At 35.4% G+C, this 21,065-nt stretch overlaps 1 protein-coding gene across 10 annotated transcripts in view; it reads right to left on the bottom strand.

Moving 5' to 3' along the window:
* The window catches only part of RCOR3 (REST corepressor 3), a 50,205-nt gene that overhangs the window by 17,137 nt on the left and 12,003 nt on the right, over positions 1-21,065 (bottom strand). For all 10 annotated transcript variants that reach the window (XR_007473278.1, XR_007473279.1, XM_049701479.1 and 7 more), the window contains 5 exons: positions 19,555-19,716; positions 18,501-18,625; positions 17,659-17,737; positions 7,830-8,048; positions 2,884-2,961 (listed from right to left, as the gene is read on the bottom strand). Coding sequence is in view for 8 of the 10 variants with exons in the window: in XM_049701479.1 (XP_049557436.1) it covers positions 2,884-2,961; positions 7,830-8,048; positions 17,659-17,737; positions 18,501-18,625; positions 19,555-19,716 (663 nt within the window). In the remaining 2 variants the exon portion in view is untranslated. The remainder of the gene's footprint in view (positions 1-2,883; positions 2,962-7,829; positions 8,049-17,658; positions 17,738-18,500; positions 18,626-19,554; positions 19,717-21,065) is intronic.

The raw sequence follows: 21,065 nt of genomic DNA, 5'->3' as shown, positions 1-21,065 counted from the left end.
TTCCCTTCACCTGCCCTTTTTGTATGTGCAAAACTCCTACTCATCCTTCAAACTTCAGCTGAAACTTCCCCCTCTAGGAAGTCCTCCCTGATTACCCTAGCTGGAATGAGTAATAGCCACTTATTTTCCTAAGATCTTTACTTATAAATCTATAACTTTAATCAGTTTGTCTTATAATATCTAGACTATAAATTCTTCTTTTAAGAAGTAGATGGAAAAAATCTATCCTTCCTCCTTTTTAGGTGTCGCCTCTTCCCCCCACACACACTGCTTAATGCAGTGCCTTACATGAAACAGGTGATCATAAATACTTAGGGAAGTGAATGGACTTTCTTCACCAATATTTTCCCTAAATCAGTGAAAATAACAAATACAACCAAATGAATAAGTAAGCATCTTAGTAACTGTTTACTTCCAGTTGAGTTACATAATTTAGTAGCCTATTGTTTAAAAGGTTAATAAAATCCTTTTATTAGGTATTAGGGAGAAATTTTTTAGGTTAGGTACCAGCTAACCTAAAGGTAAGGGGATAGATTACATGATTTTTCAAGGTCTTTAATATGACTGTTAATCTAGTGTTTTGAAATATATCTATTCAGGTTGCTCTCCCCTGTAAAGGAATAGGAACAATATGATAAATATAAATATATCCTGGGCATTTTCTAGATGATAAAACATATATACATTTTTCAAGTCATGTGAGCTCAAAATCAACCTCAAAGTAATATATAAACTTCAGTGTATGGATTGTAGTGTGTTAAGATTTTGATTGTTTCATTTTGATCATTATTTTTACAATAAACCAAGAGATATAATAAATGATAACTTCTAAACCAGTAACTGCATTTATTTTTTTTAATTTTTTTAAATATTTTCTTTTATGTGGACCATTTTTAAACTCTTTATTGAATTTGTTACAATATTGCTTCTCTTTTACGTTTTTTGGCCACGAGGCATGTGGGATTTTAGCGCCCCGACCGGGGATCAAACCTGCACCCCTGCATTGGAAGGTGAAGTCTTAACCACTGGACTGCCAGGGAAGTCCCCCAATAACTGCATTTAAATGTGAGAATCTAATATACACTTTTACTATTATATGAAAACTTCCAAAAGTAAGAGGCAGCATGGCATTAATCTAGGACAGCATGGCATTAAACTGGACTCTAGGCATCTGAAATACAGTCAGAGTTTCACTATTTACTAGATGTGTGATCTTGATCAAGTCAGTTAATCTCTCTGAGGCCCAACTTCCTCATGTAAAATAACAGCATTTACTTCATCTACTTCTTTGGACTTATGCGATTATCAAAAGAAGCAGCATACAGGAAAGTTATAAATGCTATTGTACTTTCACATCTTACTTTATATAATGTTAGTGAATGAGACTATTCTGCAATTTTCTGGAAAATTTGAGATTAGAATTTTATTTCCTTGAAAATTTGGTAGACTTTTTCTGTAAAGTTTTCTTGGCCTGCTGTTTTCTTATGAGAAAAAATGTTAATTGTTCCTTCAATTATTTAATGGTTATAAATTATTCAGTTTTCTTTCTTTTTAAGACACTTTTGGTAAGCCATATTTTCCTAGGAATTTCTAAGTTTTGTTTAAATTTTCAAACTTATTGGCATAAAGTTCTTCAAGATATTCCCATAATGTTTTCAACATCTGCTATATTTTTTAATTTAATTTTAAATTATAAACTCATAGGCATTTAAAGTTTTTTGCTTTTATGCATTTTATAATGCATAATTAAATATTAAATTAATTCCAATACAAAATTTAATTTTTGTCGCAATAATATAACATAAAATAAAGCAGTATTCTTTGTATTACACTATCTTTATTTAAATATCACTAGAATATTTGTCAGTTTACCTGGGGGTTTGGAATGAGATATTAGTCTACATATATTTCATTCTTTTCCATTGCCTGACCTTCTTGAAAGAGACTATTCAAAACAAACAAAAACAACTTCCTTCATAATGATTCTTCCTTTCTGAAAGATTCTAATGAGTAAGATGGCATATGAAGTACTACTCTTCTGCCTCCCCCCATCCCCTCATACATATTTCCTTTGTAGATATTTCAGTCAACCTGTGATTTGGGGGAAAAAAACATCCCATTAAGACCAAGTAGGATTATTTGATTATTACATACATAGAAAAGCAAGTCCAGGATATGAAGCATAACACAGGAGTCTTAAAAAAGAGAGAGAAAAGAGAAAAGACTTTATAATAGAAGCTTCTGTAAAAATATTTGATTGGATTTTATGAGCATTTAAGTACATCCTTAGTCATCACAAATATAAAAAACATATTAAATTTTAGCTGAAGTACAAGTAAGACTTGAGAAAATGGCCAATCTATATCTTGTTTTTGGATTTTATATTTTCCAGGATATGAGTACAAGAATGTAAGTCCACCTACTAAAATCCTAATTGGAAACCTGAGCCAAAATCCAAATACACAAAATTAAAGTAAAATTTTGTTAAAACTGTTAAAATGAGCTCCTTTTCTTGTGATCTTTTCTTCCTGTTACCAATTTACACAGGTAGGAAAGGGCTTTGAACAAACACTGCTCTAGACCTAAAAATGCCCTGGCTTGTTCATTAATGACCTTCTAGTTTCACATGCACTGGGCCTACTAGTATCGCTATTTTCCCTAATTACTTTGCTTGATAAGAAGTGCTAAGGACAGGGACGAAATGATTTAATGTAAATCATTAGCCAAGTCTCAAGAGAGTAACTATCTATAGAGACATAATAAATTATCCATATTATAAAACCTTCAAAGTATTAACATGTAACCAAAATAGTAGTTGAACACTGGATAACTCAAAGAACAAGGTTTCACTGTACTTAGCACATGTACTCCTCAATAACATACCTCAGGAGGTTTGAATTCTTCAATTCCACCTTCCATTTTCTGTTTAAGTGCACTGTTTACTTGCTTAGCATTCTGAACCTTCAACAAAATAACCCAAAATATGAATCAGATCATCTACTTAGGTGAATTTTTGAGTATTCAATAAGTGAAAAGGATATATATCAACACCCTGTTAAACTGAAGTTCGTGAGGATAGGACACTTATCACACTTAGTGTGTGATACAACACTCATTCAAATAATATACACATCAACTATATACATATCTAACAGACTCATAAATGATAGTGTTTGAATATCTGTAACAATGTCTCTTATAATCCAAGACAACTGGTATATATAGGGATTAAATTCCACCAATATTTCTCATTACCATAATGCTTTGGTCAAATAACAATTATTCTAATAAGAATAGTAATGATGACAGTGGATAATATTTATTAGGTGTTTATTATGTTAAGCATCATTGCCAGTGCATCATATGTAATAAATCACTTAATTCTCATAACTACTCTGTGAAGTAAGTACAATCAGTTCTGTTATAACCTGACATATGCATCCTCAAAAGCCACTGTACTAGGCAAAACTGCACAATAAAAACCACAGGGCTTATGGGGAAAAGGAGTTTGGGACACAACACTCAAAAACTTCATCAGTGACACGTAAGACAGACACCTAATAAAAATGATAGCATAGTTTTTATACATTCAAATAATAAAGAAATTCACAAGCGTTACAATAAAGATGATACTTTACCTTAAAAGGTTGCTTACGTAAGTGGGTGTCAAAATAACTGCAATTTGTGAGTCATTGGGAAGTGGTTGAAGAAGGGTTATTTGAAAACAGATTAAAAGTTTTAACAGCAGATGTGGATGTAGATGGCACATAACACACAGTGAATTGAGGTAGCTGGTATACATCTGAAGTGTGTGGGCATGTACTCAGCAAGATGTAGTTTTTCCCTAACAAAAATCACATGTAAGCAAAGGCAAAAGTCACATTATGTTCAAACTGTTCCCTAGTATATCAACTGTGTTGGAAAAAATTCATGTTTTCAAAACAAGTATTATAGCAGAACTGACTATTTCTATTGTAACAATTTAATGATGAGGAAGGTAAGGTACAGAGAAATTAAGAAACTCCCAAGGCTATAGAAATAGGAGGTAGAACCTGATTTTGAACCATGCCAAGTTTGAAACTACTGTTCCACTAGCAATTTAGTTAATCTCTACCTAGAATATTAAGGGTTAGGATTTTTTGTTTGTTCATTTGTTTATTTTTTTTCTATTTTTGTTTTTACGGTATGGACAATCTGATATTTATAAAGTGATGTGCAAAATTTTTTTTCACCTGAGATCTTAAAAACAAAGCTAAAATGTATAAATCTAGGTTGGTTCAAATGAAGTTAATTGATCAGCCATGTTAGATAGATATAAAGAGATAAAATGTGAAGTCTCAGTTTTTAGGGATTTCATAGATTAGTGGGGAGATAAATAAATATAAAAGTATGGTAAGTGCTAAAACACCTAACGTAGTCTTGCAGAGAGAAAGAAGAGAGTAAGTGTGTTTGCATGTGTTAGCAGGTGTGGATCATGGGGAAGATTAGGGAAAGTTTTCCAGAGGAGATGACACCTAAATTGAGTTTTAATGGATTAATAACAATGAAGCAGGTAGACAGGACTGTGGGGAAGGAATGTCTTCCAGGCAGAATAGCATTAGAAAGACATGACAGCCCTAAAGCAGCAGCAAGCAGTTAGGCTGGGGCCAGACCAAAGAATTTGAATCTTGCCTAAAGATTGAAGGAAACCTTAAGCAAGGGAGCAACACAACCATATTTCACTTTTATAACGATAATTCCAGTAGTAATCTGGAGAACAGAATGGGGTGAAGAAGATAGAAGTTAATGTAACAATCCGAATGAGAAACGTTGAGGACTTCGATTTAAACAGTAGGAATGATTGTGGAGAATTAGGGAGGGGGAGTAATCAAGGATAACTCTTTGGTCACTGGTTTGAGTAACTGAGTGTACGTGGTGCTATTCACCCAGACAGGGAATGCAAAAAGAGGAACAGATACCTTGTGGGCACGGAAGAATTCAGTCTGGACACTGCTTATGAGATGCATCTGGGATATAAAAGTGGTAGAATTTGCAAATCCAAGAGTGCAAATCTTTACTATGTTACACATCAAATGAATATCCAAGAAAGGAACTTAAAGCTTTAAAAAAGTTCCTTTGTAAAAATCAATAGGACTTCCTTGGTGGTGCAGTGGTTGAGAATCCGCCTGCCAATGCAGGGGACACGGGTTCGAGCCCTGGTCCGGGAAGATTCCACATGCTGCGGTGCACCTAAGCCCGTGTGCCACAAGTACTGAGCCTGTGCTCTAGAGCCCATGAACCACAACTACTGAGCCCACACACCGCATCTACTGAAGCCTGCGCGCTCTAGGGCCCGTGCTCTGCAACAAGAGAAGCCACCGCAGTGAGAAGCCCACACACCGCAATGAAGAGTAGTCCCCGCTCGCTGCAACTACAGAAAGTCTGTGTGCAGCAACGAAGACCCAACACAGCCAAAAATAATAAATTAAAAAAATAAATTAATTTAAAAAATCAATAAAAATAGTCTTAAGTGAGGTAGTAGTGAAGTAGTAGTGTTGAGGATTAAGTATTATTACAGGTGACTGAGTACATTTTATTCCTTCATTACTTAAAAAAATTCTGCGAGGGCTTCCCTGGTGGCGCAGTGGTTGAGAGTCCGCCTGCTGTTGCAGGGGACGCGGGTTCGTGCCCCGGTCCGGGAAGATCCCACATGCTGCGGAGCGGCTGGGCCCGTGAGCCATGGCCGCTGGGCCTGCACGTCCGGAGCTCCACAACAGGAGAGGCCACAACAGTGAGAGGCCGTGTACTGCAAAAAAAAAATTCTGCGCACTTTAAAAATATCACAGGCAAAGTGTTTCAGAAGTTCTCTAAAGAGAAGGAGTGCTGTGGGTTGGAAGATGGGAGTCTTGCACACAAGTATGGTTCGACTAAAGGCAAAGCATTCAATCAAATATATACTGTATATATACTTGAGAGTCCAGGGTCATATAAGTCAAAACAAAGGAATTCTAAGAAGGAAGAAGTGGTTGTCAAAAGAGATAAGAACCAAGAAGAGGGCATTAGACCTGGCAACTTGTTCATAAACAATCTTAAGATAGCTTTTTCAGTGGCAGAATTGCGATGGGATATAGGGCAGAAATTAGATTGGGAAGCCTCTGAGAATAAGTGGTAAGAAAGCAGGGTAAGCTAATGTGATAGATATTTATTCAGGAAGTTTACTGGAGAAGAAAAGAGAAATATAAAAGCAGTTTGGGTGAGTAACCAGGGTCAAGGGATAGAGAAATTAGAATGTTTGGTATAGAGAAAAACTATCTTGGTCCATACTACCCTGTTGCAAGGTTCTAACATTATATGTGAAGTGGTATAATATTAACTCTAAGGATGCACATTGTAATATCTAAGCGAGGATGACACTGTAAGCTAAGGATGCATATTATAATCCCTAGAGCAACTACTGGAAAAAAAATACGAAGAGATAAAGCTGAAAAACGTAAATATGACCATGTTATACCTCTTTTAAATCCTTCAGTGGTTTTCTAACTCATGATGAATTTTAAATTTCTTAACATGACCTTCCTATAAATTCCTGCCTAGCTCTGCTGTAACCTGCTAAAGGCAAGTGGAAATTAATGAAGAGTTTTAAGATGAGTCATCTGGATTATACCAGAATTTTAAAAGGATAACACGGATAACAATGTGTAACATAGAGCTGAAGAGAGATGGACAGCAAGGAGAATCAACAAGACAGGGATTGTCAGATAAGAGGTGATAAGGGCCTGAACAAGGGTAGTAGGGATGAGATTAAAAATAAGGGGATTGATTTAAAGGAAATTTCAGAGATGAAACTCACATAACTTACCACTTATGTTTGTGTGTGTTGGGGGAGTGATAAAGGCAAGGGATGAGTCAAGGATGATTCAGATGTTTCAACAGACAAGGAACACAGAAAGAAATCTTTTGGGGGTTAGATGAGATGTCTAGCTCGTAGCTGGAAATGTAGCTGTAGAGCTTGGGAGAAAAGCCACAGCTTGAGAAGTAGACTCAGAAGTCTCTGGCAAATAGTGTAAGGCTGGTTAATTTAGAGCAAGAAAGTACAGACATAGAAGAGTACCTAAAACAAGAGAAACAAACAAATAAATAAAGGAAAACATGACTGAGAAAGACCGGAGTCCTAATAACAACCATTAATTGAGTACATATTATGTGCAAGGCAGTAATGTTTTAAGCACTTACCATATACTATCTTGTTTAATTCCCCCCAAGCAAAAATATTACTATCCTCATTTTGAAATGGGAAAACTGAAGTTGAGAGAAGTTAAACAAGCTCCTCTATGGTTGCGCAGGAAGTAGACAGTGTAGCTAGGGTTAGAACATAGGATCACTGACTCTAAAACCTAACTTAACCACTACCTGATTATGATAATGATACTTTTAAATAATATTGCTGCTACTACTACTGGTGATAATGATAATAATGAAGAGGGCAGCCATTATTCACTGAGCATTCAAAATGTGCCAAACACTGCTGAACAATCTACATGTATTATCTCAAATAATTCCCAACAACCTGTGAGAGAAGTATGATCATTACGCCCAATTTTATAAATAAAAAATTGAAGCTTATAGAGACTTTAGTATTTCCCAACATCACAAAGCTAACAGGTAGCAATGCTGGGATTCAAATCTAGAAAGACAGAGGCATCTTATAACTTGGAAACAAGGTAAATAAAAAAACAAAACTTATGTAAATGGGTGGCTGAGAAAATCTGCAAAAAAACTTGAGTTTACTGAGATAAAAGTATATAAGCAAAATAGATAGAATCATCGAAAATATGATTTTTATAAAATACCTGACGTTTTAAAGAGATCAACTCCATGTCCAGTTGCCTCAGGATGGTGTTGGCTGCATTGGGGCTACAGGAAACAGCTACCACATCTTCCTGGGTTAAATACATGCCCTTAGGTGGACGGCACTTAGAACGCTGAGAATGATGGCGGTGTTGTAAACTCTGATATTCTCTCCTCCCAAGTCCAATCTTGCTAGTTTGGACAGGTTGGTCAGTATTACCCTGGAAAAATAAAGACAGAATAATAGGTCATTTGGTTTTTACAAATGTATAAACTGAAAACAGTCTATTACTAGTAGAAGTATCTGTTACACTAAGTACACCTACAAAATACTTCTAACCAATTATACTACATACGAGTCCAAATTCACACACACACAACAACTCATCAATTAGGAGGAAATGAGCATATACCATAACGTATCTTTGATTAATCCACTCAATAAAATGTTTGGTTTCTATGCCTACAGGACTATGAACAAATGAAAAAATAAGGTGGACTCTAAACTATTTCTGTTTGCTTCAAGATTTCAAGATGGGATATATTTTCCCTCAGCAATAAAGGGGAGGGGGAAGCTATAACTTATTAAGTGCAAAGTTTTAAAGAAAGTAAAAAAAAGGGGCAAATTAGGAATCATGACAAGTGGCAAATTAGACAACTGGTAAAAAAGAGATAACATCTCATTCTCACTTTAGTGTTGGTGAAAGAGAACTATGCCTTCTAAAAATTAAAAAGGGCACAGGATTATTTTAATCCTAACAACATTTCTAAACTCCAAGTCTATCTGTGAATAAAATAAAGTTCAAATTTGCATTTTGGAAGAGGTTAGAAAAGTTCTAACAATGATCACCATGAACTCTTAAGGAGGATTTCATTATTACTTGCAATATTCTTAAAGTGTGATGTAAAAATACAATGTTATTCTGTGCTTGAGACAGGAATCCATTAGAAACTTGTGTCCATTAGGCTGAAGGCTATTTCACTGAATAGACTTAATAATCCAATTCTTTAGAAAAGAAACTCCAAGAAAAGTCACAAAATAATTGTATAGTGAAGTATAATCCACCTTGTTGCTTAAAATGCAACTCAAAGCAACACTTGGCAGATCTGATGTTCAGGGAAACTCCTCCCAGTATAGCACTTCTAAAATTGCTAGATCAAGTATTTTTTTTTTAAATAAATTTATTTATTTTTGGCTGCATTGGGTTTTTGTTGCGTGCGGGCTTTCTCTAGTTGCGGTGAATGGGGGCTACTCTTTGTTGTGGTGCATGGGCTTCTCATTGTGGTGGCTTCTCTTGTTACGGAGCACGGGCTTTAGGCACGAGGGCTTCAGTAGTCGTGGTGCACAGGCTCAGTACTTATGGCTCATGGGCTCTAGAGCGCAGGCGCAGCAGTTGTGGCGCATGGGCTTAGTTGCTCCGTGGCATGTGGGATCTTCCTGGACCAGGGCTCGAACCCGTGTCCCCTGCATTGGCAGGTGGATATTTAACCACCGTGCCACTAGGGAAGTCCCTAGATCAAACATATTTTTTTAAATCTTTTAAATTAATTTCTGAGCTGGCAGAGAGGTGAGGAAATCCCTCAGAGACCAGAAATGATGAGAAAGCAGGAAACCAGAGGGATAAGCAAGGATGCAGGAGCTGACATTTGCCTAGGCTTCAATGGACAACAGGTGCAGGGCACAGGAGATAAAGCCAGAACTCTGGAAGGGGACTCCATCATTGTGCAAAGTAGGAAAAGTGCCCCTGCCCTGCAGAGGGAGAAGATGATTAAAGAAAGTCATGCCTACTTCATCTTTGGCTGAAAGGAAAGGAAAGAAACCAAAAAGTCTTCCCTAAGAATCCCTAACCACAGGCCTATATTCAGGCAGGTTTGGGGACTAAATTTACAGGAATGTCCGGCCTGAAAAACTCCAAGTCGAAAATGTACTCTGAAGTGTCTCAGGTTGGTAGGGCCTTCAGACAGTTAGCAGAAGTAAAGGGAAACTATCCTCAGAATAATGCACTGTAAAACCAGGTCTCAAAAATTTTCAACAAATATGTTCCAAGGAAAATGAGCTCACAACCACAAAGTGCCAAACAAGCCTCATGAGTGAAACACAGCAGAAAGCAAACAATAGAATTATATCTGCAAAGATGACAAATATTACAATTACTAGGTAAAGAGAATACAATACATGTGTTATATGTGTACAAAGAAATAAAAGAACTGAAAATATGGAATATTCTTATAAGAAATGAGTCTATCAAAACTGACCAAGCAGATATGCAAAAGAACCAAATAGAACACCTAGAAATAAAAAATATTATAAATAAGATTAGAAACTCAGTGGATGGGTTACTTAGCCGATCAGACAGAGCTCAAAAGAAAATTAGTGACTTCAAATGCACATATGAGAAAAATGCCCAAAACATAGTACAGAAGTATGGAAAGACAAAAGGATGGAAAATATGAGTGGTTAAGAGACATGTGAAAAGTCCATTACATTTCTAAAAGAATTCCCAAAAGAAAGAATAGAGAGAATGAGGGAGAATCTATATTCAAAGAGACAACAAATGAGAATTTTACAGAACTTAAGACAGGATTCAGAAAGTACAAATGAATCCGAAGCAAGTTTAAAAAAAGAAATCCATACCCAGATACATTAAAATGAAACTACAGAACACTAAAGACAAAGAAGAGATCATAAAAGCAGACAAAGAGAAAAGCTAAATTACCTCCAAAGGAATGGTAACTAGCCTGACAGCAGACTTCTCTAAAGCAATGACAGAAATCAGAAAGCAGTAGAATAATATCTTCAAATAATATCCGTCAACCTAGGAGTCTAACCCCAGAAAAACTAAGTGTTCAAGAACAAGGAAGGACATTTTGGACATTCCAAAACTGACTGTGTTTATAATCAACAGACTCTCACTAAATTAACCTGTAAAAGATACACTTTAGAAAAAAGAAAAACTATTTTCAAAGAAAGTTCTAAGATTCAAGAAAGAATGATAAGCAAAATTAATTTTAAGCATGTGAGTAAATCTAAACTAACCCCGACTATGTGTTTAATATGAGATACTTTAAAAAATAAGATGTAAGTAAAACTTGGCAAAAATAGCATATAAATCAAGAGGATAGTGGTTGAAGTCAAAGCAGCCTAAGGGTCTTATATTAATTAGAATCCCATTAAAAACACCGATATTAGGCTTTAAGTTAAATATGCAGGATAAAATTTCCAGAATACACAGTAAGAATAGAAATATAGAAACATTCCAAACTAGTAGACAGTTAAAAAAAAAATCAAACAAGAGATGGATTCTTAATCCAAAAAGAAGGCCATAAAGGAGGGGAAAGAAAACCAGAAAAAGCAAGTCAAATAGAAGGTAAAAATAAGAAAGAACAAAAATACAAATATCAATGATCATGACTGGTATATAGGAGCTAAACTCTCTAGATAAAATATAAAACCCAACCTATATGCTCCTGTGAGACACATACTTAGAATGTGAGGACACAGAAATGTTGAAAATAAGCAATAAAGATATACCAGGCAGGGCTTCCCTGGTGGCGCAGTGGTTGGGAGTCCACCTGCCGATTCAGGGGACACGGGTTCGTGCCCCGGTCCTGGAGGATCCCACATGCAGCGGAGCGGCTGGGCCCGTGAGCCATGGCCGCTGAGCCTGTGCGTCCGGAGCCTGTGCTCCGCAATGGGAGAGCCCGCAACAGTGAGAGGCCCGTGTACCGCAAAAAAAAAAAAAAAAAAAAGATATACCAGGCAAACACTTAACAAAAGAAAGGTGGTAAGAGTTATATCAGACAAAATAATCTTGAAAAGTAGAAGACATCAAAAGAGATGAAAGGGTCATTACATATTGATAAAAGGTTCAATTCAACAAGATAAAACAATTTCTATACACCTAATAACAATAGCTTCAAAATATAAAAAGTATTATTTCTCAATAATCCATCAGATAAGCACATAAACACCCACTGAAACAACCCTAGCAAGTAGGCAACAGAATATTGATTTCAAGCATATAACTGACAAGCTTCAATTAAGACACATAAAAAACCTGTAACCAATAATTAGAGTATGTATTACTCTCAAGCACACATAGAAAAACATTCATGAAAATTCGACATTCTAGACTTGGAGGTTTTAAAACATATCCTCAAATTCTTCAACATTCCAACCACTGAGAAGTGGGACTCTCTCCCATTCTCCTTGATTCTGGACCAACTTTAGTAACTCACTTAAAACCAACAGAATGCAGTAGATTTGGGGATAATTACTTCGGAGGCAACCAGCCATGGTCAGAAACCAAATTACTAAGGGACCACCAGGCTAGAGAGGAATGCTAGCTAACAGCTAGTATATCAACTACCAGTCATGTGAGCAAGTCAAAAACCTTTAATAACATCCTACTTGATGTTGAAACATAAAAATCATTCTCTCTAAAGTCAGGAATAAGATAAAAATATTTGCTATCATAACTTCATTCAACATTATACTGGTGATTCTAACCAGTTCAGTAAGGGAAGAAAGACAAGGTATTATAAGGACTGAAAAGAAATAAAACTGCTGTTATTTTCAGATAATATAAACCTCTATATAGGAAATGCAAACTAATCTACAAACAATTAAAGATTTCATTTCTCTCCAGTTTATATGTAGATTCAACGGAACATCAAGTAGCACTTTCCTACTTTGAAGTTTGAGAGAAAAAGTCCAAAAATAGCCAAGGACTTTCACCTTTAGAAGCACTACCAAGTAATGGGACTCATCCTAGCAGCTATCAAGACTTATTATAAAGTTATAGTAATCAAGACATTGTGTGACTGACAAGGGATATATAACTGACAAGAGAAGCAGACTAGAGAGCCATACATATATAGAAACCTCATCTATGATGAAGCTGACATGGGAGACCAGTTGAAAGAAATGAACTCGCCTCCATATTGGAAAACAAATAAATAAAAACGGGTCTCTATCTCACAACATAAACAAAACCTAATTACTGAAAGATCAAGAACTTAAGTGTAAAAAACAAAACTTTAAAACTTAAAAATTTTATACATTGTCTTTAAGAAAAAGACAAAACCAAACCAATAGATAAAAAACAAACACAAATAAGCATTAAAAAAAGACACAATAATAGACAACAGATGGAAAAATAATCGGCCTTATTAGTAATCTCATGAATGAATTGAGAACACAATGAGATACCATTTCAGGTTATCAGATTTCTAACATCTTGAAAGTCTTACCACATAAAGTATTGGCAAGGAACTGGATAATGAGTACTCTCATAGCCCAACAGAAGTACATCAAATGTAGAAAATGATTTGCCATTACCTAGGAAAGTTAAACATGGTTATACCCTAAAATACAGTAATTCCACTCCAAACAATCCTAGGGTATTATTACTCACTAAGTCACTGCTGGCATTTTGGTGGAACAATCTGTGCTGTGCATTTCAGGAGAGCTGGCATCCCTTTCCCATTATATGCCAGTGGTGCCCATCAACCAAAAACACGTCCATAATTTTTAAATGCGCTTTATGTGAGTAATACTAAACCTAGCTGAGAACCACTGTCCCAAAGGAACTCTGATATATATGTATCCAGGGTATGTTCTTATCAGTATTGTTCATAATAATAAAAAGCTACAAATGATGTCCATTAATTAGAGAGTGGCTAAGTTGTAGCATATGCATGCAAGGGAACACTGTAATACAGCAATGAAAATGAACTGCAAAAACATGTTGGACAGCAACAAAAAAATGCGGGTAGCTGAACACATACAATATGGTTCCATTTAAATCAAGTCTGAAATGTACAAAACTAAATGTGAGTTGCTCAGAGATACATAACTTTGTGATAAAACTATAAAAAAGGGAGTGAATAATTGATAAATTTCAGGATAGATGTTCCCACTGGAAAGAAGGGAGGGGTGCAATAAGGAAAACATACACAAAGGACTTCTGTTTCTTGAGCTCAGTCATGGACACACTGGTGTTTGTTTTATTATTATTCTTTAAATTGTACATAGTCTATGGTATGTATAGTTCATAATTTTTAAAAGTTAAAAATAAAAACCTTTCCATATAATGTGTCAACAACATGCAGAAGCAGCTATAAAGATGTGTTAAAGGCAATGATATAGTATCATTCCCTGAGTGGTGTCCCTATCATCTGTGAAAGAACAGAGAAATGAATGAAGCTGCTGACAAATAGTACGAGCCTCGGACCACAACCTTGCAGTATGTTTTTAACACTTTTTAACTTTTACTCCCCTCACTACATTTGCTAACAGGATGAGATCACAGGCCAACAAAAGACCAAATGTGTAAGTACCATCTCACATAGTTGGAAAAAACAGTATTCCACATACATACATTTCCTACATAACTAAACCCAAATCCCTAATCTCTCATATTTGTACAGTAATTAAGAATTCATAACATATATTCTCATCTGTTAAAATAAATTTGACTGAAAGCCTACTATCTACCAGGCCCTGTAGTTAAGACACAATTCTTGCTCTTTAAGAGCTTACCACCCAGGGATAGGTAGGCAGGTGAGGGGAAACCAGATGTAAACAAGTACCACTTAGCTCAATGAGTACTGCAATGGATTTAAAGAAAACTAAGGAGGTGGTCAATTCAACATAAGGCACAGGAGAGTTCATAGACAAGCTACATGTTGCAGAGTTATGAGGAATTTGCCTGGCAGATTTGAGAAGAAAGGAAATTCTAGAAAAAAAATGGACCAACAAAGAACAAAGGCTGGGGGAACTAAAACACTTACCTGAAACTCTCTTAGGAATGTGAAATAAGTGGGGTGGGGCAGGGAATGCCTAACTAGAAAGACTGTTTTATCCTATGGACAAAGCCATGGAAGGGCTGCAAACAGTAAATTTGGTTTTAAAAAGATTGCTTTGGCAGCAGGGTGAAGAATGGACTTGGAAGGTGTGGTGCAGAGTCTGGAGGCATGGAGATAAGGTAAATTAAGATAAGACAGAAAATGTCAGTAATTCAGAGAAGAGATGAGAACCTAAAAAAAGGCAGTCACCTAGAAAGACCAAAGAGAAAAGAACAAAATTTACAGTTATTTGAGAGAGAGAATTAAAAACGGTAATGACAAAATGAACAGAGTAATTGAGAAAAAGAAGTCACTAAAACTGAGACACAGTGGTTAAAAAGGTAGACAGGAATCAGAGAATGGTGTTAGAAAACTCAAAAAGAGATTTTCAGAAGAAGGGAGGGGTCAATAACTTGAAATAATACAGGAAGCACAAGGAGAGTACACTGAGAAACCAGTCCTCGGATGTGGCAGTTAGGAGGTCACTGCTGACCTATCAGCAGTTTCAGTGAAGTAAAGGGACAGAAGTCTGACTGAAGCAAACTCAAGTGAAGTCATGCTAAGGAGGATAATTCTTTCTAGACTGGTTGGGAGATAGTCATGCTTTTAAACGAAAGACTGGAGCTTACTTCTGGGCTGCAATGAAAAGGTTGAAAGTATGGCAAACAGAAGGTCCTAGAGGCAATATGAAGGGATAAGATAGGTCAAACAAGCAGTGAAATTATACAGAACAAGGGGAGGGGCCTATCTTGAATGAGAGAGGCATTCAGCTCAGACTGTTCATTCAGTAATTTCATATTACTGAATTTGTGACATTTTAAAAATCTGATCCTATCAAGTACCAGCAAGGAAGTGGACAATGAGTACTATGTGAAGTGCTAGGGGATACCAGATGTTCCAGTGTTACTGAGGGCCTGACTTCAAAGAGTTCACAGCTTAGTGGGCAAAAGACAATAATTTTAGTATAACATCCTAAGTGTAAATATACTCAGATAAAAAGGCTAGTATGGTAGCACAGAGGAAGGGCTGGAATTTAACGGTGTTCCTGCTTGATATTTTCTCCATGAAGTAGAAAGTGAAGTTATCTGCTAAGTTTTTTTAGGGGAGTGGAGAGGTGGTAGGTGATGTGTAGCAAAGGATGAATGTTCAAACAGTTGCTTACATAATAAATTTTATTCAAGATTTATTATGTACTGGGTACTGTAATAAGTGCTTTTATACATATTACCTCTTTGATTGTCAGAACCTTTTAATTTTACCAATGGAAAAAACTGAAAATTACAGGTTAAAAACTGAGAGGTGCTAAGGGCTACACTGAGATTGGAAACTACTTTTTGTAAGTAGCAACAATGTACATGATCCTGCAATTTTCTCCTGCTACACCAGACCAAGAATAGCAATTGATCCAGCATTGTGGGTTTATAGGGTTAGAGAAGGAATAGCAGAAGGGTGAGAGAAATGGGGAGTCAAAGATACTGGGAAGAGAGCAACTTAAGTAATTGGTCATTTGGTCTATGGTTTAGGGAAACAAGGAGACTTGGAAAAGAAATGAAGGAATCAAGGAATTTGAGAACATTTAGCAGTAGTAAGAAAATCAGTAAAATATCAAGTTAAGGGTAGGATTTATTAAATTTCATTGATGAAAGATGACAAGGGCCAGAATGGGCCATGGCATTGAGTTCCTTAAGAGGAGGAATGGGAGTCATATTGGATGAAGTCACATTCTCCAATTTTCAATGTTATTTTCACTATTCCACAGCTGCCAATACATCACAAGCCTTTACCCATCAACATTTGGTCTATTTTTTTACAATTATGTAATTCCTTGCCTTAATAAATGAGCATGCATATCAATTTAAAACTTTTCTTTTTAATGATTTTAAGTCATCGTTATTATCATTAAATTGAGGAATATGAGTGCTCTTCTAGTTGGGGATTCTTCCATCTCTTCCTTTGATGCAGCTTTCAATTTTCACTGCTGTCAGTATACCCGGTACTAATTAATAATTTGTTATAACATGGAATAAACTAAATGTTTTCCAAGAATATTCTACACCTAATATTGTATTATCTGAGGGTGGTTCTACCTCTTTTCTATGGATTAAAGAATAGGCATCAGGCTTCCCTAGTGGCGCAGTGGTTGAGAGTCCGCCTGCCGATGCAGGGGACACGGGTTCGTGCCCCGGTCCGGGAGGATCCCGCATGCCGTGGAGCGGCTGGGCCCGTGAGCCATGGCCGCTGAGCCTGCGTGAAGAATAGGCATCGTGGGGAGTTCCCAGGTGGCTTGGTGGTTAGGATTCCGGGTTTTCACTGCTGTGGCCTGGGTTCAATCCCTCGTCGGGGAAGTAAGATACCACAAGCTACTTGGGGCAGCCAGAAAAAAAAAAAAAAAAAAAAAAAGGCATGGAGACTTCCCCGGTGGCACAGTGGTTAAGAATCCGTCTGCCAATGCAGGGGACATGGGTTCGAGCCCTGGTCCAGGAAGATCCCACATGCCACAGAGCAACTAAGCCCGTGCACCACAACTACGGAGCCTGTGCTCTACAGCCCTCGAGCCACAACTACTGAAGTCCGTAAGCCTAGAGCCCGTGCTCTGCAACGAGAAGCCATTGCGATGAGAAGCCCACACACTGCAACAAAGAGGAGCCCCTGCTCACCGCAACTAGAGAAAGCCTGCGTGCAGCAACAAAGACCCAATGCAGCCATAAATAAATAAATAAATAAATTTATTAAAAAAAAAAAGAGTAGACATCGTGGCAGGGCTTTTATACTTCGGAGTGGATGAGATAACCCCAAAATTACTTAACTCACTGGCTAATTAGAGTTCTAGATGTTATCGTTTTTCCAAAAACCTCCAATTAACATTGAAATTTACTACCTTTTAACCCATTATATAAAAATGTTTTTCTTAATATGAAGTACTATTCGTTTTTTGGAGTGGATTTGTAGAACAATTATAAGCACCCTAATGATTATCATTACCTCTTTCTTGGCTTCTTTTTTGGGATCATAATCACTATCGTTTCCATCCATTGGGTGTGTTTCTTCCACATCATCATCACTGAAAAAAAACAAAGATTAATAAACTTAATTCACTTCCTTTCATTCTGTTCCAGTGCTCTCATCGAACTGCAATATACCTGGCTAATAATTTTACTAAATATTCCCCAGGAGTTGTCCTTGGGAAGATGAGCTTTTATAGTTTAGATTTCTGTAGTGTTTAGAAACATTTACCCTTTTAGGTATATAGAATCATTTAACCAAACATTTCTAGCTAAAAAACAGAGACCCAATAGGAAAGATATTTAGAAAGAAATATCATTTGGGAAAAAGAACACATTTATTAATTTGATATAATACTTATTTTCCAACTGGAGAACTGAAATAATAAGTTATTATATCAAATTAATAAATGTGTTCCAAGTGGAGAACTGAAAAAATGATCTTTTATACTACCAGAAAGATACAGCTACAATAATGTGGACCTCAGTTACTCAGATAACTGTGGAAAGACCATCTGCCAGAGAATATATTTCTTAATATATTCTAAATATATGTATTGAATACATCAGTACTGAAAGGAAGCATTTGTGATTAGTTAAATACAACTCACATATAACTCAGTTGCAAGGTTTGCTGGCTATGATTAACAGTTAAAGAGTTGAAGAGAGTTCTTAATATTAAGATTTCTGATCACTCAGTTCTTCTCGTCAGAGTGGAAACATGAATGTAAGGATAAGAAGCATTTACACTGTATTGTGATAATTGTTCTGCCTTAGGAAATACAAGCAATACCTGTAACTACATAAAGGCATTCAACCCACCTGTCACCCTGATTATGTCTATTGGCTAGTTTACGAGCCTGGCGATCCATCAAGCTTGTCCTAGATCGAGTTTTTTTCCAGGAATAGTAATATTTCACAAGGCTAGCAATTGTCTTATCTGGAAGCTTGAAAAAAAAATCATGTTAATATCAAGCAAGTTTATTCATAAACTCTGATTAACAGAATGAAAAATATTTCTATTATTCTTTGATACTTAGCAAACAAAAGCATAGACAAAAAATATTTTCCCAGGTACCTTTATGAATTATAGAGCTAAAAAATGCAGCTATAGTCATAGCACCCCACCACACCTATGTCACTCACATTTCTAAATAAATATTCCTATTTATTCTGAGCAGGGAAAGGAGAGATAAAATTAAAATGATAAATGATGCAAATAGACTTAAGCTACAAAATGACTAATGATCATGCACTGCTTTGTCATACTGGCAAACAAGCACACACACTTCCAATTAAAAATGTTCTCTTTGATTATGGAAGACACTTAGATATATTTGCAAACATTATCTAATTTCCATTCATTCAAGTTAAAAGAGTTTAATGTAGCAACTTCTCAGATTTATATTATTTTGACACAATACTAGAAATTTAACAACTAGAAATAGCTTTTCTTTAAATTAAAAAAAAGCAACAGCACCTGAACAATGTTGAAATAATACAGAATTTCTAAAAATTGGTTTTCATATCCAAAGGAATATAAATTTGAAAATAAAATCCTAATGTTAGAAAAATGAAACATTTAAAAATAAAATTGAAATTTTTTTCCTGAAATGACAGACGTATTTAATAACTCTATTAAACATATACTTAAGTCATAATAAATGTTAATTTATTACAATGAAATGACACATAATGATCATGCATTAGAATAGTAGAAAATAAGACTGTATGTAAAATATACTTATTTAAAAATATTTTTAAAAATTAAAATTAGATTGGAAAACTTTTTTGTTTTTAATAATTAGGAAGTGTTTAACAATAGAATAAGGTTATCACTCAGGTATGAATCACAGTAAGAGCAAAATTACCATACCATTTGCTGAATCCTGTGAAAGCTCTTCCCATGAAAACTAAAGGCTTGTTCAAATAGGACTTTATCTTCCACTGTCCACTCATCCGGAAAGGGAGTGAAATTAGGGAGATCAGCAAGGGACTTCTCAATGTTATGTTTATGCCAGAACAACATGCCAAGTGCCTTTGAAGAGAAATCATTCCCCTTTGGTTTTAATGGGCTTATGTTCCATCACACTTAAGAGAGTTAAACACAAATTAGGTTAAAATCTTAAGCCTATGACTTCAACTGAAGATACACTCACAGTTTGGGGCTTTTAATCAGGGGTGCCCAGGTAGCAGACCTCATTTATTTATTTCTTTTAATCAGGGCCTCAGAACAGTAAATGTTCTTACATACCATATTTGCTGTAGAATCTAGAAAAAGTGAGCTGAGGAGAGTGGCTATAATTACTAAAGCAGGTTTGTAGGCTCATATCAAGACTTTCACTCACATTTATTCATTTGTCAATGTGTAGAGAAAAATATGCTAAAAGGAAAAATAACCTGTAAGTCAATACTTAAATGAAACTATCAATTATAACACAAAATTAGAAGTGCTCAGTCAAGACTCAGTAGAGAAATATTTATGTTTTAACCTGTTAGAAGTGTATCATGGGCTAAATACTTCTAAGAAGTAAGAGTACCTCAACTGCAACTTTAACAATATTTTACCACATATATTTTTTAATGTTCTTTATTATCATAATATACACAAAGAATTATTATGAGGCATATTAATAACTTCAATGACTTTATTACCAAATCATAGGAAAGCCTGAAATGGATAATTTCTAACAATTCAACAACTTTCCCTTCTATTGTAAGTAAGCGGTAGGTCTTTATCTTTACTATAAGGTACAGAGTATCATTTAGGGGATAAAGATTTATTTTTTAAGAAGAGATACAGCAACTTTTTAAATAGTGAGTTTTAAATTTCCGTACTTTGGTAATACTCCTTGAAAACGAAAATATGTATAGTCACATTTTGAAGGATTAACCTTCTCAAACAAATATTAAAAAGCAAGCCAAGGTTTAAAAACAAAATACGTAATCAAAGTCTTCAAAATCCACAGAATAGTTAACTACATTTAGATAAACATCTCAGTTTCACTGAAATGACTTTCTATTATTTAATCATGTTACTAACTATAAAGTTAGCTCTTAATAATCCAGTTTACAGAAAATTCACTTACTTTATATTAATTCTGATAAAGGTTGATTTTTTACTTAGTCAAAATGAAATTTAAGAATTTCTATTTCACTTTTACTTTTCCATGTTCTCCATTCCCTTATTACTAGGGATAATGAACCATATGCCATATATATCTCCTTTTAAAGTTATCTAATTTTTTTTAAAGCCCTTTGTGAATGATTTCTTTCAAAATCTAAAAATCTTAAGTATTTCTTTAAATTAAAAGTTTAACTTTTAGGACTTTTAGGTTAAAAAGTTAAAGAGAATTACCTCTACTTAAAAATATTTTCCCTTTTTCT

The sequence above is a fragment of the Orcinus orca genome, chromosome 1, assembly GCF_937001465.1.
Source record: "Orcinus orca chromosome 1, mOrcOrc1.1, whole genome shotgun sequence".
Taxonomy (NCBI): domain Eukaryota; kingdom Metazoa; phylum Chordata; class Mammalia; order Artiodactyla; family Delphinidae; genus Orcinus; species Orcinus orca.
This window is presented reverse-complemented; position numbering and strand designations above follow the sequence as displayed.